Source organism: Erigeron canadensis, chromosome 3, assembly GCF_010389155.1.
Source record: "Erigeron canadensis isolate Cc75 chromosome 3, C_canadensis_v1, whole genome shotgun sequence".
Taxonomy (NCBI): domain Eukaryota; kingdom Viridiplantae; phylum Streptophyta; class Magnoliopsida; order Asterales; family Asteraceae; genus Erigeron; species Erigeron canadensis.
The window spans coordinates 38195079-38213488 of NC_057763.1; the positions used below are offsets into that span (position 1 = coordinate 38195079).

At 35.3% G+C, this 18410-nt stretch overlaps 1 protein-coding gene and 1 long non-coding RNA gene across 2 annotated transcripts; one reads left to right on the forward strand and one right to left on the reverse strand.

Moving 5' to 3' along the window:
- Nucleotides 1-1048: 1048 nt before the first annotated feature.
- On the reverse strand, nt 1049-16800 carry LOC122594171. Its single transcript, XM_043766641.1, has 8 exons — nt 16608-16800; nt 3768-3830; nt 3612-3665; nt 3471-3524; nt 3176-3241; nt 2567-2638; nt 1868-1960; nt 1049-1492 (listed from the first exon to the last, which is right to left on the reverse strand). Exons 1-8 carry the CDS (start codon nt 16771-16773, stop codon nt 1473-1475), a joined length of 588 nt encoding a protein of 195 aa, XP_043622576.1. The 5' UTR covers nt 16774-16800; the 3' UTR covers nt 1049-1472.
- On the forward strand, nt 5224-12764 carry LOC122594172. Its single transcript, XR_006322947.1, has 4 exons — nt 5224-5382; nt 5713-5763; nt 6096-6157; nt 12696-12764. It is a non-coding gene; the product is annotated as an uncharacterized LOC122594172 (long non-coding RNA).
- Nucleotides 16801-18410: the final 1610 nt, after the last annotated feature.

The following is an 18410-nucleotide window of genomic DNA, read 5'->3' on the forward strand; positions in this document are numbered from 1 at the left end:
TTGACAAATCATCAAACCGACGAACACAAGAGCGGTTTAGTAATAAAAGAGTTACATAAATTTTCTGATATTTTGTACGTACATCTAATAACAAAAATAAGACAGTTATAGCAATATCTAACAATGTCTCTTAATAATTGTTAATGCTATCACAATGCACCTAGCATCTCGAAGCTAAAAACAAGTTTTTAACGATATGACATTGTTCAAGCTACGGTATCTACAAGTATATATATTATGATATTATCGAATTCAGTAGGTTGTACACAACAAGAAAAAACAAAGGCTGGTGTATTTGACTAGGGTAGTGATTTTTACACCGAAACTTTTGATCCCTACGCATAAAATTAATTTAAAAGACAATATTATCCCTAGCATCATTTTAATCATCATTGCCAATCTTCATCTAGATAACCACAGTGACCATCTGTCATATGTCTTGTGTTTCTGCTGTACATCACACTATCTCTCGAATGTATATTCGAACCTTTTGTTAATGGTTGACGCAGGTGCGATGGCGCCACATTTACTTAAAGCCCAATTAACGACTAGGTTCGGATATGGGTTGGTCGTGTAAGCCGTCGATGAGGGAGTGCGATGACGAAGCTGCGACGAAGGGGAGGGTTTTGTGGGTAATGGGCATAGGTTGAGGTTGGGAAGTTGGTCGGGGCATTTAACTTTGAAAGAGTTGTGATGAAGAAAGATGAGACCGAAGGTTATCTTGGGAGAATATTAATTGGGAGGAGAGATTGATATGGAGATTTATGATTTAATTCGAATTAGAAGAAATAAAATACAAGGAGGGTAGTTTTGTCTTTAAAAAAAAGTATCAGTGTATTGATTAGTTTGGGGATTGAGATCCTCTAAATTTATTCCAACTTACACGTGAAGTTGGACTAACATAGAGAATCTTAATCCGTTTGTATGTGTTACTCCTTTTTACTCCTTTACTTACTCAAGTACTCAACGATGATAAAACAAAGAATGACCTGGGCTTCTCTAATAGATAAGTTTAGGCGTTTAGCCCAAAGTATGTTATCAAAGCACTGATATTTGCAATATTTTCTTAAACTATACTCCTAGATTAACAAATGATATATAGAGTTGGGAGGAACATTTGTGTAATAGTAGATATGAAATAGTATGTACTTGTGTAGATAGATCATGCATTCATGCTCTAAACAAATGTTGAAAATCTTGTTGAGAAAATGCTTAATATACAAAACCACACTAAAGCACCGCCACTTTACCTCGGTTATCGACAAAAAGTGACGATAGTTTAGGGGTCAAGACATAATATCTAAACGAAACCTATCGTCGGTGATTCGAAACAAACAATGCCCTCTTTTCAAAAGGCCAAATAGATAACTCAAGAACCACCACCATCATATATGTGCTGACTGCTGAAGTTGTAGGCTTCAATAGGAGTGACCATCGCCCCACTTAAATTGCGTGTACAAATCATCATTATGTTAAGTATAGCATGAGAACACTGGACAAAAAAAAAGTGATCATTATGTTACTTTTTTGTACAAAACAAGGTTTATATAAGCACATAAGTACTGTCGTATGCAACTCATGGGCGGATCCACCAGCCAATGAGAGAAGAGGAGGAGGGGGGACCCACCCTCAGAGAAAGCCCAAAGTAATTTTTTTAAAAAAAATAGGCCCATCCCGAAACACACTAGCCCCTCAACAGAAATCCAAAATCAAAAAAGAATCATTTGAAAAATTTTACTCTTAGTCTTAGCTATTTAAATAATAGAAAATTTAGGCCCTCATCCTCTAGAATTGTTTAATCCGTACAACACCTTGGAAAGAAGATCATCAAAAACTACAAATATAATACTACAATTAACTATTTAACCTGTCAACGGATTATAGTAATCATAGCCCCCACAAGAGTGTTGATGACTTCTTGGTTGCAAGCCAGTATTCTTGTTAGGAACAAACCAATCATCTGAACATGAGAGAATACAAAGATGATAAGTCTCATGGTGCTTTATGTGCTCAAATAGAACTTAAAAGTGATACGAGATATATTAGCTGCATTTGGTTGGTAAGATTTTGAAAACTGTATGTTATATATACGAATATAAACTCTTTTAATTATAAGCTGTACACGTGCAATACCTACCCCACCCACAATGACGGTTTCGACCTCTGTGATTAGGGGTTATCTGGGTTACAAATTTTTTAATTAATTATATTTGATTGCAAGTCATCCATGCTAAGTTTAACATCTAGTTTAGAATGAAACTCCATCAGTAAAACTACAAGTTGGTAAAAGTATACGCAATTCTCAGGCATTTAAATTCTTTTATAAGCTGCTTTATTACAAACAAAAAATAAATAATTCTTTAATACAGTTATGCATGAAATGAATAAACTTGAAAAAAATTGGTGGCTCAACCCTACCCATTTTGATCCGCTCTGAACGTTACACAAGTTAATTGGTCCAACCCCTACCACCAAACATGTTAATAAACTCATCTTTTATTCACACCTATATGTTTATGCTGTGTCTATGGGAATGCAAGGTGAAACAAAACAATAACTGATTAACCTGGATTACTCCTTTTAATCTTCCAGTCCATGGGCATGATATGACTGTATCGAGCAAAGGTGTGGCAGGCACCTATAGTGCAAAAACAAAGATAAAATTTTGAAGCAGAAATAATAAGGGTGCATTTGGTTACAGAAACCACTTTCTGATTTTCCGCTTTCATTTTCCAAGAAAATGAGAAGGGATTTCTTTGGAAAACCCTTGAAAAATTTGAAAACGCGTTTAGTTGCAAGTTTGGAATACACATGAAGTTTTCCATTTCTAAAGTGAAAACTATTTGGAAAACTACAAATTGAGTTTTCCAATATGTAGTTATAAGTTGGAAAATAAGGTTTTCTGTTTTCCATGAAAATTATTTTAGAAAAATCATATTTGAACACATTTTCTATTTTCCAAGTTTTCCTACCCTAAGAGTCTAAACCATTATTGGACCAGTTTCACAGAAGTTCCTGAAAAGAGAAATTAAACAGAATAGTCAACCTCTTTGTTACAGGCAGAAGATCAAACGAGGAAAAGAAAAAAAGAAACATGATATTTTTAGCTACTCACAAGAGATTGATCTCTGACTTAAAATCATACAGTCATATATTTGTGGTATCTAATACAAACCTTTCACAATTTTATAATGTTTCTTCAAGCAGATAAAGTCAGATGATTCTCTGGATCTCCTCTTACCTGCACATGAAGAAAAGAAGCAAGCATTTTGAGAGATTTTTTGTCATGATTAGTGTGACACCTCTATCATTTAGAGTTTATCATATTAAATTAACCATTTATCTTGTTTATTTACATTCATTATTGATCCAGTTTGTATCAACATTCTTGGCTTAATATTTAGTGAAGTAGAGTAAATAATAAAATTAGAACTATAAGGTATTAAATAACACCAACGATAACATAAAACCTTTCATAGCTTTCCGTCTTATTTTCAGTTCAGACTTAATTGCTTTCTTCCGGTCTGCACACCCAACCACCAGGAGTCAGTCAAAGATTGCGACTAACAATACAAAGAATATGCGTAAAAATTAGTGGGATAACATATAACCTTTCATAGCATTGCATCTTATTTTCAGTTCAGTTTTAATGGCCTTCTTTTGCTCTGCACATCCAAAAGCCAAGGCGATAAAAAAAACGTGAAAAAAATACACACATACGGACAACACAAAGAAGAAAAGAGATAAAGGCTAAATAGAATTTTAACCTTTCACAGCTTGACACATAGATTTCTCACGGGCCAGCTCAGTCATCCCTTTGAATTTCCTACCTGATCATATTAATGGAATAGTTACCATTGCGAAAACAATAATGTTTCAATGATGATTATCTATATATATTTAAATAAAACTGATGAGGTTTCATGCATTAAAAGCCACTTTGGAAGTCTTTCATCTCATTTAATCCAAAAAAGGATTAAGCACAACCCAAGGCGACACTTTCACAAATAAATAGATCAAAACTACCACATCAAATAGAGTCTAGATTAATCGCAAGATGAGTATGTTGAGGCATCAGGTATTTAGAAGAAAATTAATAACAATACAGAAACAAGGCCTATAAGGCGGTGTGCAATAAAAGTAGACTTGGAGAGGCAATCAACCCATCTATCCAATAAAGAGTAAAGCAGAACCCAAATTGACTGATTCCGGGTAAATGGTTTAAAATAGCCACGCCAAGGGACAGCAGATACCAACTACAGCTCTAAAAAATGGGAATGATGCCAACTTTTGAGAAGTCAGAAGAGTACAGTGAAAAATGAAATTAACTACACGACCAGGAATAAAAGTTCAGGAACAATACTCTGAAAAAATCTGAATTATACGACAAAATACTATTAAAATCTGGTTTGATTAGTCAAAGGCACAAAGTTCAAGAATAACAAAGTAACAAAAAAGAGGCATGACTTGGTTCAAGAAGCATAACCATATCTGTACATTTAATGTCAAATTTTGAGAGGAATGGTAATCAGTTATGGACGCATGCAAGCATGATAGATATTTTGCATATGCAATGTGTTTAATACTGTAACTCATAGGAATGTTTCGCATGCAAACCTTTATCACAGTTTAATGCCACCACACGTGTATATTTTGATAACATTAGAGGTGACAAAATGGTTGAGTTGGGTTGTTGGTGGGTCAAAACAAAACATTTTGAATACGGGTGTTGACTTGCGAAATCTTCTTTACTGGATTTGATAGCCGGTCAGGTTGACACGCTAAAGGTTCTCGGGCTGAAAACTTAAATTGCAGCAAACTTAAGATGGTATCACACTAGGATTGGTTGGGTAAGAGGTCACCTATAAAGATATACTCCGTAGCATTAACATATAATGAAAGCTTTTGGACAATGATACTGTAACGCCCCGATTTTTAAACGGTAATATTTTAACTATGATATTATATTTTATAGTTAGTAAGGATAAATGAGTCATTTCCTTATTAAAATGTTAGTGTGAAAATGAAATATTAGATAAACAATAGGGTATAAAATATAACTAATAATACTAAATACCCTTAATTTAATTAAAATACAATTACATTAGAAACCTCCTGGAAGTTTATATGTGTGTGGGTCGTCGAGAGTTTTGCACCGCCAAAAAGAAAAAAAAAACAGGAGCAAGTGAAGATTTGATCTTTACTAATTACTAATATATCTTTTCTTCCCATCATAATTAAATCTCTAATTCTTCAACAACAACAATAATAATATATCTTTGATTGATTTTGGGTGAAGTATGGAAGAATTTATTTAGGGTTCATCATAAAATAGTTGGGGATTTCAAGTGTAGCTAGTATCTATAGTTAATTCAAGTGAAGGTAATGTTATTGATAATTGTTAATATTTATATGTTTATTATATGATGATAATAAAATTATTATCATCATTCTTTTAAGAAATTTTATGGAAACCCATATTATTATAATTGTTATTGTTATTGTTTGGCTAACTAGAATTGAAATTGAGATTTGAGATGATAAAGAAATATTGTTAAATGATAGTATAGCAAAGTTGTCTTATGTCCTTGAGAATTTTATAAGAAAAGTGTATTATGTAGTTAGCCAAACACAACAATATATGTATGTTATTGGTTAGTTGGAAAGTTAAGTAAGCTATATAAGTAATCATGTATTTTGCAATTGTAATAGGTTTTGAGTTCGAGTTATCTTAAGGATTATTTGCAAGTTCTCGTTAATAAGGTGAGTACAAAGTATCTTTATGTTAATAGTTAGACTACAAGAATTGGCGTTGTCCATTCTTGTAGGTAGTTAGACTACAAGAGTTGGCGTTGTCCATTCTTGTAGGTAGTTAGACTACAAGAGTTGACTTTTGGTTTAACTCTTGTAGGTAGAGTTAATAGTAGCTATGGATCCATATGCTTGTTAGTTGGCTAGTACAAGTAGTTCAAGTAATATGATAAAGTGTTATGATTGTGCTAGCCTAAGATAATTGATATGATGATAACTTGCATAATTGTATTTTGTACTCACTAAGCAAAATTGCTTATCTTTTAGTTGTTTATATTTTATAGGTTCAAGTGGATCAAAGGATAAATCCAAGTTGGAGTAATTAGCTAGAGATTTTGAGGTGAAGGTAGTGTAATTTTGGTGATAGTTAATCCCTTTTGTGAACCAAACTCTTGACCAAATGTTTGAAAGTGTTATTTTTTGTGTTGTGAAATGGTCAAATATAGTTTGTAAAGATGTAGTATGTAATATGTTTTAGTTATGATCATTTGACTAGTTTATATGATTAGTCAAATGATAGTTGGCATGTAAAATTATGTTTTAGTTATGTTTGGTAAGTTGGAGGTAAATTTTAGTTTGAAAAAGCTTGAGTTGGTCTTGTACAAGGATTTTTGAAAATTTTTACAGGTTGGGTTGTTGAATTTACGATAAGGTCATGGCGAAATTTTTTAAAATATAATAGAGTTGTCGTTTTGTGTTTGAGTCGTTACAAGTGGTATCAGAGCTTTGGTTTAAGGGATTTAGGTATTCGATCATTATAGAATAGAACGCCTAAGCTTAAACCATAATATGTAACTGGCCGTAAGTGAGATAAGTTGTTTTATGTTAGAGTATGAAAATATTTAACTAATTTAACTCAAGGAGTTATAATATATAATCATAATAATGACTGCAGCATTATTACGATCATATATTAAACATCTTAAATTAAAAGCGTTAAATATGGAAGTTCTCTAACATGGGACTTTAGAGCTCGAGACCTTATATATGCTATAATTGTATTTGATGATGTAGAATTATAAAATTCGTGAAATTAATAGATTGATTGAACTTTCAGATGGATGTTACTAATCAGGATTTAGGTAGCCCAAGTCATCATGATGCGGGCATAGAACATCATTCTAATGACGATGAACAGGTTGATGCTAATGATGATAGCATCTCAGCTCAGATAGGACGAGCCCTTCAGAATTTCGCTCCTTACTTTACTCGTCAAATTCAGGATACTGTGCAAAATATCGTTACTGGTGACATAACTACTATGATCAAAGAACAGGTTTCTCAAGTTGTTAAGAAGGAGTTTGATAAGCGTTTTCCTCAAACTCAAGGACGTCAGCCTAAAATTCAAACCGTGGGAAGTGAAGGTACTCATATGGCAGAGACTACATCTCAGAAAGAGTATAACTTAAAAAATTTCACTATTTCTCATCCCCCTGAATATGATGGGGATCCTGATCCCATTGTTAGTACTAATTGGATATCTGAGATCGAGGGTGCTTTCAGAATTACTAAATGCCCTCCTGAGTTAAAGACGATCTATGGTGCGAGTAGGTTAAGAGGAGGTGCTAAGCGGTGGTGGGATGAACAAATCAGAGTTAAAGGTGAGGCTTTCATTTCTACCTTGTCTTGGGATGATTTTAAACAAGATTCTTACAAGTTTTTCCGTCCTGAAGCAGAAATTGCTAAACTTCGTGCCGAGTTCTTAACTACACCTCAGGGATCATTAGACCTGAATTCTTTTAAAACTCAGTTTTTGGATAAAGCTCAATTCTTCCCAGAGTATCTTAATAACGATGATTTGCTTAAAGAAAATTTTCATAGGCTACTCCGTAAAGATCTACGGGAACGCATTAGTCTTGTGCAGATGAAGTCTTTTACTGAATTATATAATGTTGCACGAGGCTTTGAAGTAGAGAAAGCACGGAGTGAAGATTTACATCAGAAAAGAAAGTTTGAGCAAACTAGTTCTTCCAGCAAGAAATTTAAGGGAAGCGACACGCCAATGGGAAACCAACATAGAAGTGGAAATTCTCCTCGTTGTGATATTTGTGGGAGGATGCATTCAGGCCAATGTCGGGCTAATTCGGAAAACTGTTATAAATGTGGACTGCCAGGCCATTTCATGAAAGACTGCAAGTTTCAGCTAGGGAAAGTGACACCAGGGAAAGTGACAGTTTGTTTCCACTGCTTTCAGGCAGGCCACAGAAAGAGTTCTTGTCCTTTTTTGTCGGAGGAGGAAAGGAAAGCTGAATTGAGGAAAGAAACCGAAAGGAGGTTAGCAAAGATGACGGGGGCTCAAAAGGGAAGAGCTTTTCAGATTTCAGTTGATGAGGCAAAACAGGCATCAGATGTTGTGTCAGGTACCTTTCTGGTGAATTCTATACCTGCTAAAGTTTTATTCGACTCTGGTGCAAATCGTTGTTTTGTAGCCTCTAGATTCTCCCATTATCTTATGAAAACCCCATCTAAATTAGATTCACCCTTAGAAGTAGAAATTCCTCAGAATGAAAAGTTACTTCTTTATGATGCGTATCGGGATTGTGAACTAGTTATTGACTCTAAATCTTTTAAAGTTGATTTAATTCCGATGATCTTGGGTGAGTTTGATATTATCATAGGAATGGATTGGCTTGGGTTACATAAAGCCAACATTTCTTGTGATGACAAAAGTGTCCATCTCAAGGCTCCAAGTGGGGAAGATATGACTGTCTATGGAGAGAGACAAAAATATCCTTTATCAATCTGTACTTATGCTCGTGCTCGCCGTCATATTCATCATGGGTGTCAAGCCTATCTAGCTCACGTTATTGATTCTAGAAAAGAGACAAAGTCTTTGCAAGAAATTCCGGTTGTTAATGAATATTCTGATGTTTTTCCTGATGACTTGCCGGGTGTTCCACCTGACCGGCAAGTTGAGTTTCGTATTGATCTTGTTCCAGGTGCTAATCCTATTGCCAAGGCTCCTTATCGTCTAGCATCGACAGAAATGCAAGAGTTAATGAGTCAACTCCAGGAACTTTTAGACAAGGGTTTTATTCGTCCAAGTAGTTCCCCGTGGGGTGCGCCTGTTCTCTTTGTCAAGAAGAAAGATGGTGTTATGCGCATGTGTATTGATTATCGTGAGCTCAACAAGGTAACCATCAAGAACAGGTATCCTTTACCTCGAATTGATGATTTATTCGATCAACTTCAGGGTGCAAGTTATTTTTCTAAAATTGATCTCCGCTCTGGCTATCATCAATTAAAGGTGCGAGAAGAAGATATTCCAAAAACTGCGTTCCGAACTCGTTATGGGCATTATGAATTTGTTGTTATGCCTTTTGGTCTTACAAATGCTCCCGCAGCTTTTACGGACCTTATGAATCGTGTTTGTCGTCCTATGTTAGACAGATTCGTGATTGTTTTCATAGATGATATTCTAATTTACTCAAAGAGTCAAGTTGAACACGAACATCATTTGCGTGAAGTCTTGGAAACTCTCAGAAAAGAAAAATTGTACGCAAAATTTTCTAAATGTGAGTTTTGGCTAAGAGAAGTGCAATTTCTTGGTCATGTTGTAAGTAGTGAAGGCATAAAAGTTGATCCTGAAAAGATAGCGGCAGTTATGAAATGGGATCGTCCGAAAAATCCCACAGAGATTCGCAGTTTTCTTGGACTAGCCGGTTATTATCGTCGATTCATTTTAGACTTCTCAAGAATTGCTTCTCCTTTAACAAAGTTGACTCGAAAGAATGAAAAGTTTGAGTGGGGTAACGAACAAGAATCAGCTTTTAATACACTCAAGTAGAAGTTAAGTGAGGCACCTGTTCTAGTTCTTCCAGAAGGGGTTTATGATATGTCTGTATATTGTGACGCTTCTTCTAATGGTCTTGGTTGTGTTCTCATGCAACATGGGAAAGTCATTGCTTATGCATCGAGACAGTTGAAGGAACACGAGAAAGGATATCCAACTCATGACCTTGAGTTGGCAGCGGTTGTCTTTGCCTTAAAAACATGGCGCCATTATCTTTACGGTGTTAAATGTACTATTTATACCGATCATAGAAGTCTAAAGTATTTCTTTGATCAACGAGATCTAAATAATCGTCAGAGAAGATGGTTAGATCTTCTAAAAGATTATGACTGTGAAATTCTCTATCATCCTGGCAAAGCAAATGTTGTAGCAGATGCTCTTAGTCGGAAAAGTCGTCATGGTAATATTCAAGTTGCGTCCCTAAGAATGATTATTACTAACGAGTTTTTCGATCAAATTAGAGAAGCCCAAGAGAAAGCTTTACAAAATGATGAGAGAAAAGAACGAATTAAAGGTCAAGTTAAGAATCTCTCTAAAGACTCAAGAGGGCTTATTACTCGTTATAACAGAATTTGGATTCCATTCTCAAGTAACATTAAACAGATATTATTCGAGGAGGCACACAAGTCTAAATATTCCATTCATCCGGGAGCAACAAAGATGTATTATGATCTCAAAAAGGATTACTGGTGGCCTGGAATGAAGAGAGATATTGTTAAATACGTTCAAAAGTGTTTAACATGTTTGCATGTTAAGGCAGAGCATCAGAAACCATATGGGAGTTTACAGCCTTTGGAAATACCCAAGTGGAAGTGAGAACATCTCACTATGGATTTTATTACAAAGCTACCAAAGACACCTCGTAATCACTATGACACCATATGGGTGATTGTAGATCGTCTTACAAAAAGTGCTTTGTTCCTTCCAATTCGAGAATCTTTTTCTTCAGAAGTGTTAGCTGATCTTTATTTGAAAGAAGTGGTGGCAAGGCATGGTGTTCCTATTTCTATTGTATCTGATCGAGATACTCGGTTCACTTCTCAATTCTGGCATAAATTCCAAGAGGATATGGGTACTCAATTAAACTTGAGTACCGCATATCATCCCCAGACAGATGGTCAAAGTGAAAGGACCATTCAGACTCTAGAAGATATGTTGCGCGCATGTATAATTGACTTTGGCGGAACATGGGATCTATATTTACCGCTAGCAGAATTTTCATACAATAATAGTTATCATGCTAGCATTGAAATGCCACCTTACGAAATGTTATACGGTAGGAAGTGTCGTACTCCTATATGCTGGGGAGAGGTGGGACAAAGAGAACTGGGTGGAACTGATATTGTACTTAAGACCACCCAGAAGATTGATATGATTAGAGAAAGACTAAAGGCAGCTCAAGACAGACAGAAATCGTATGCTGACAAGCGGAAAAGACCTATTGAGTTTAACGTAGGTGATCATGTGTTGCTTAAGGTTTTTCCATGGAAAGGAGTCATTCGTTTTCGTAAACGTGGAAAACTTGGTCCTCGTTTTATCGGCCCTTTTAAAATTTTGGCAAAAGTGGGAAATGTTGCATATCGTCTTGAATTGCCCGAAGAACTCGCAGGAATTCACAATACATTCCACGTCTCACATCTTCGAAAATGTTTGGCTGATAAAACTATGTTAGTACCGTTGGATGAGATTGAAATAGATAATAAACTTAACTATGCTGAAGAACCGGTTGGAATAGTTGATGAGCCGGTTAAGAACTTTCGTAGGAAAACATTAAAATTGTATAAAATCCAATGGAGGCATAAAAAGGGTTCAGAGTTCACCTGGGAACCCGAAGAAGTCGTGCTGAAGTATTTTCCATCGTGGCATATGGCGTGGATCACGAGGTCGTGATCTTGTGTAAGTGGGGAAGAGTTGTAACTCCCCGATTTTTAAACGGTAATATTTTAACTATGATATTATATTTTATAGTTAGTAAGGATAAATGAGTCATTTCCTTATTAAAATGTTAGTGTGAAAATGAAATATTAGATAAACAATAGGGTATAAAATATAACTAATAATACTAAATACCCTTAATTTAATTAAAATACAATTACATTAGAAACCTCCTAGAAGTTTATATGTGTGTGGGTCGTTGAGAGTTTTGCACCGCCAAAAAGAAAAAAGAAAAAACAGGAGCAAGTGAAGATTTGATCTTTACTAATTACTAATATATATTTTCTTCCCATCATAATTAAATCTCTAATTCTTCAACAACAATAATAATAATATATCTTTGATTGATTTTGGGTGAAGTATGGAAGAATTTATTTAGGGTTCATCATAAAATAGTTGGGGATTTCAAGTGTAGCTAGTATCTATAGTTAATTCAAGTGAAGGTAATGTTATTGATAATTGTTAATATTTATATGTTTATTATATGATGATAATAAAATTATTATCATCATTCTTTTAAGAAATTTTATGGAAACCCATATTATTATAATTGTTATTGTTATTGTTTGGCTAACTAGAATTGAAATTGAGATTTGAGATGATAAAGAAATATTGTTAAATGATAGTATAGCAAAGTTGTCTTATGTCCTTGAGAATTTTATAAGAAAAGTGTATTATGTAGTTAGCCAAACACAACAATATATGTATGTTATGGGTTAGTTGGAAAGTTAAGTAAGCTATATAAGTAATCATGTATTTTGCAATTGTAATAGGTTTTGAGTTCGAGTTATCTTAAGGATTATTTGCAAGTTCTCGTTAATAAGGTGAGTACAAAGTATCTTTATGTTAATAGTTAGACTACAAGAATTGGCGTTGTCCATTCTTGTAGGTAGTTAGACTACAAGAGTTGGCGTTGTCCATTCTTGTAGGTAGTTAGACTACAAGAGTTGACTTTTGGTTTAACTCTTGTAGGTAGAGTTAATAGTAGCTATGGATCCATATGCTTGTTAGTTGGCTAGTACAAGTAGTTCAAGTAATATGATAAAGTGTTATGATTGTGCTAGCCTAAGATAATTGATATGATGATAACTTGCATAATTGTATTTTGTACTCACTAAGCAAAATTGCTTATCTTTTAGTTGTTTATATTTTATAGGTTCAAGTGGATCAAAGGATAAATCCAAGTTGGAGTAATTAGCTAGAGATTTTGAGGTGAAAGTAGTGTAATTTTGGTGATAGTTAATCCCTTTTGTGAACCAAGCTCTTGAACAAATGTTTGAAAGTGTTATTTTTTGTGTTGTGAAATGGTCAAATATAGTTTGTAAAGATGTAGTATGTAATATGTTTTAGTTATGATCATTTGACTAGTTTATATGATTAGTCAAATGATAGTTGGCATGTAAAATTATGTTTTAGTTATGTTTGGTAAGTTGGAGGTAAATTTTAGTTTGAAAAAGCTTGAGTTGGTCTTGTACAAGGATTTTTGAAAATTTTTACAGGTTGGGTTGTTGAATTTACGATAAGGTCATGGCGAAATTTTTTAAAATATAATAGAGTTTGTCGTTTTGTGTTTGAGTCGTTACAGATACGGATCAAGATAATAAGTGGGCTAGGCCGCATAGCAGAAAGAAGTCAGGGGGCTAAGTGATAATAATTATTATTAGTTATTATTATTATTAATATTATTAGTGACTTGATGAACAAGTTAGGTTAGGAGTCTATGTTATTTAAATAAGGGCATTAAGGCCATCGTGTTTTAGGTATGGAGAATATTATCATTGTTCTAAGGAACTAGGGGCTACTGGGGCATTAATCCAGAAATCTATCAATTTTCTTATTCTTTCTTTATTTTCCAGTTTGATACATATCAATTGGTATCAGAGCTTTGGATCTTGCGACTTGTGGGTATTATGGCTTGTATGAGTGTTGATGTCAATGCTGGTTTATGGGCCATATCAGCTAATGTTGAACAGGCCTTGATCCTTATAAGAGAATTTAGGGAAGAGATGCGGTTGGCCAGAAAACAAAATCGCCCAACTGATCGTGTAGAGGATGCAGAGGGTGAAGATGAGTTCGATGATGCTCCTATTAAACCAACGGTGGTTGAAGAGAAACTGCAACAAGAGGGTGAAGAGGCTGAAAAAGAAAAATTTATTAATCCAGACTCCAGAGATAACTGAGAGTAGGGATGACGGGTTCAATTATGGGCTATCAGAATGATGTGTAACAGACCAGAAAACAGCAGCAAGTTGACTATAACAGCAGAATGTATAAATGAAGAACAAGCAATAAACACAAACAAAGCCGATGGAAGTCGGCTGTTAAATAGATAGACAGGAATTAGAGCTCCTGTAACTCCCTAAGTCTGAATCAGACAATAATAATAATCTCCAATACCTAGAATACGGTGGCTACAAGCCTTATTTAAATAGGAGACAACCCTAACTTGGACAATAAGTAATTAACTAATAATAATAAACTTTTCTGCCGTATCAGCCCAACTCAGCCCAGCACCTAACCCATTGATCCGTATCATTACTCCCCGCTGCAAAACACAGGTATAGGAGACAACCCTAACTTGCACCTAACTCAGCCCAGGTATAGTCAGCTCCGACTGTGAAATAGGTTGTTTCTGATCTGCTTTCTGATTTACTTGCTGATCTGCTTCTTCCTTGCTCTTCTCGACTGCCTCAGTTTGCTTAACCAATGTTTGGTCAAACCTGGCCAGGTGTGCATCCGGTAAATGGATTTGTTTTCTGGCCGGCAGTATCTCTTCCCTGAATTCTCCCTTACAAGGAACAAGGCTTATAATGATATGAATCAGGCTGAAGAAGTTAATGGGTTGAATAGGTCAGGTGATTAAGTGCCGACTGTGAATTTGTTATTAATAGTATTATTTGTTATTAATAGTATTATTAGTTATTATTATAATTATTATTACTTGTGGGTCAAGTTAGGTTAAAAAGTCTCTTTATTTAAATAAGGTCATAGGCCACGGTTATGAGGTGTGGAGAAATATGATTAAATGTTCTCAGGAACCTAGGGCGACTGGGGCATTAATCCAGATTATCTTGTCTTGTTCTTTCTTTATTTTCTGTTATATTCTTATCAGTTCTACTAGTATTATCATTCTGTTGCTAGTTTCGGGTCTGGTTTATATCAATTGGTATCAGAGCTTTGGATCTTGCAACTTGTGGGTATTATGGCTTGTATGAGTGTTGATGTCAATGCTGCTTTACGGGCCATAACAGCTAATGTTGAACAGGACTTGATCCTTATAAGGGAACTCAGGGAAGGATTACGGTCGGCCATAATATGTTTACCGGATGCACACTTGGCCAGGATTAACCAAACATTTGTTTTGCAAACGGAGGCAGTCGAGAAGAGAAAGAAAACAGAATAGAAAGCAGATCAGATGCAGAAACAGCAGGTAACGCAGTCAAAACCAACCCAGCCACAGTTGACCACTATGATAACACCAACCCTTGGGGCTTCGGCCTCCAAAGTAACAGGTTTCAGAGGGAATGGAAGTCAGTTGTATGGAAGGGATGGTGAGTTCAGTAGAACTTGCAGATCAGGTCCGTGAACAACTACAAGGAAAGGAAAGTCCCTTCAATCATGCTGCTAAGACAATTATCCATTATGGGCAATTGTCCATTAAGTGATTCCTTTTCTCTACTCACAATGGTCAAGAAAGGAGCAACTGATTATGGGCTTAGAAACATACAGCATGGTGTTCCAAAGTCTGACCTTCCATACGAGCTTACGATTCCACAAAGTTATGTGAAGCTAAAAAAGGGTGTTATGAATTGGGGCATCGGGTATCTCATGAGCAGTCTTGGAATGATTTCGGACATATTTTTGGGTCTTCCAGTCATTTCCACTGATATCCAAGCGAAAGGAAGATATGGGATCTTGGAATTATTTAAAGCAATTTTTCAAAGCAACACCTTGAGGGCAAGGTGTTTTTTGGGGGCGGGAGTAATGATAACTAATAAGAATCAGGCTGAAGAAGTTAATGGGCTGAATGGGTCAGGGGATTAAGGGCCAGGTGTAAATTTGTTATTAATAGTATTATTAGTTATTATTATAATTATTATTACTTGTGGGTCAAGTTAGGTTAAGAAGTCTCTATATTTAAATAAGGCCATAGGCCACGGTTATGAGGTGTGGAGAAAGATGATTAATTGTTCTTAGGAACTTAGGGGAACTGGGGCATTAATCCAGATTATCTTGTCTTTATCTTTCTTTATTTTCTATTATATTCTTATAAGTTCTACTGGTATTATCCTTCTGTTGCTATTTTCGGGTCTGGTTTATATCACATAATAATAAAGAACACAAGGAAGCTGTTTTTAGAATAAGCAAGGAGCCTGATCATACAAAGTTGGAAGACATCAACAAGCAGCCTTAGAAGATGATAGTTGAGCCTTTCATATGGGTTCAATATGATCCTCTTGTTGCTTAGGTTGGATTTATGTCACATCAACAGAATGCAGCCATGTATGACTTCAAATTCGACAATGGAAGCAATGCTAATGTGGGTTCTATTCTGCTGCATTCCTATGATCTACGAATGGCAACATTACACATCAAAACATGGGATCCGGGTATCACCTGAAGCAATCTTTGAAGCCACACCTTGAGGACAAGGTGTGTTTTGCAGCAGGGAGTAATGACACAGATCAAGAGAATAAGTGGGCTGGGCCGCATAGCAGAAAGAAGTCAAGGGGCTAAGTGATTATTATTATTATTATTATTATTATTATTATTATTATTATTATTATTATTATTATTATTATTATTATTATTATTATTATTTATTATTATTATTATTATTAGTGACTTGGTTAACAAGTTAGGTTAGGAGTCTATGTTATTTAAATAAGGGCATTAGGGCATCTTATTTTAGGTATGGAGAACATTATCATTGTTCTTAGGGGTTACTTGGGCATTAATCCAGAAATCTATCAATTTTCTTATTCTTTCTTTACTTTCCGGTTTGATACATATCAGACAAATTAATGTCATAAAACGAATGAAGGAGACTAAGAGTAAGTTGACGTACCAACAGGTGGACAGGGCAATTGAATGAATTTTAAGAGTGTTCTTCGGCCATCATCACAATGGCATAGGACGGTTGCCTCATAAACACCAACCACATCTTCTTCCAAGGCCTCTAATGTTATTATAAATTTATATCCATAAACGTTGATGACGTATTTGACATTCATAACTTCAGCTTCATAAATATTGTCCTCGACACCCTTCTTTACATACTAGCAATAGGAATGTGTACGTGTCCATAAGTTAAAATATGACTGACTGTAATTAATAGAAGTAAAAAATTTAATTAAACCAACCATCCTACACAGCTCGTTGAAAGCAGCCACGGCGAAGTCACTGACAACTGGCACGAAAGGATGATCGAGCTCGAGTGAGAAATCTTTGGAATACGTGAGTGGTTCAAAACCCCCCACAAACAACTTTATTGGCATACAAGAAAAAAAGAATTAGATAAATAAATAAATAAAAAATGGCAGGAGGAGGTTGGCACAAGACAAAGTACATGTATGTATCAATTTATGTGAAGAAACAGGAATAGAATATACACACACACATACATGACAGGCCGAGCGGAGCCACTTTGAAAGGTCTAGAAATTTGAGCCAATGGTTATGTTCCTCCGCCTCTTGGTTAAGAGGGACGAGGAGGATGCGGGAATCAATGGGATATATGGATTCAGCAAGTACATCTTTCATAGAAGCTTTGAGTTTAGTGTGACCAAATACCTCCATCATCAAAGCAAAACTCGCCCTGGGAAAATTTTGTTGTATATTTTAAAAATTTTAAGATACATAAATAAATAATTAAGGGTACACGAAATCAAAATTTCGTACCAGAAGATTCCAAGCAAATAAGACCAGAAGAAATAACCAAACACCGGAATCTCGTACAGGAAAAGCCAGCGGCAAAGTGGGCAAGGAAGCAAACCTACCCTCGACGATCTGATTTCTAAATGTATTTATACCAGTTTTTCTTGGGCAAAGTGGGTTTTATGTCGGGTTTTCATGGAGATTGTACAATTGGGCCTGGCCTCGTATGGCTGGGTAACCCAACTTAGTGGTGGTTTTACACTTTTTGTCATTAGGCCATCTTTACCACGAGAAATGGTAAAATCCTTTAATTAAAGATTAAGATTATGATAGAAAATAAATAGATTACACTTAGATGTTTTAAGGTTTTAGGAAAATATAATTAGGTTTTAAAAACACATCCATCTATGTTTAAGTTAGAACGTTTACTCATCGTTCAAATTTCTTATATATAATGATGTATATATCGTAAAGTTTTGGTTAATGTGTGGTTTTGATTTGAATTCTGTGGCTGCCGATGGAGATCAAGCGGTCGAAATGTTGTCCGCGCAATTAAACACGCTGCTATGAAGAAACAGGCGGCTGATGCTTATTTGGTTGCTGAGAATTTTGTTCGCCTGTTTGAATAGCAGGCTACTAAAGATTCACAAATACAGTGGTGGTTTTAGAGGTGCTTATATGTGAATGAACAATGAAGAAATCACACTTTTCGGAGGACTATGGTCAGAATATTTGTATTTTATTGGTAATATTCGTTTAGTTTAATTCCTAACTTTTTAATGAGGAAGTATTTGTTCATGTTATTCATGTTGCAGAGGACTCGTGTTGTTTTCCTTATGTAGTCGCTTGATGTGAGTTTAACCATACATGTTATGTGGTTGCTTTCCAAGCAATGGTGAGTAAATTGCATAAAGCTGTTAATTGAAAAGGCGGAGTAACTCACATTTATTCCACATTGGCATGGGTACACTTGGAAGACTGTATGCATAATGCTT

What these genes read in the sequence shown, in the direction of transcription:
- LOC122594171 (XM_043766641.1), bottom strand. Translation starts at nt 16,773, where the DNA reads ATGAATGTCAAATACGTCATCAACGTTTATGGATATAAATTTATAATA. An exon ending in ACATTATAAAATTGTGAAAG is followed by an intron (nt 2,639 to 3,175) that starts GTTTGTATTAGA and finishes TTTGCACTATAG; the next exon opens with GTGCCTGCCACACCTTTGCT. An exon ending in GATTAAAAGGAGTAATCCAG is followed by an intron (nt 1,961 to 2,566) that starts GTTAATCAGTTA and finishes TCTCATGTTCAG; the next exon opens with ATGATTGGTTTGTTCCTAAC.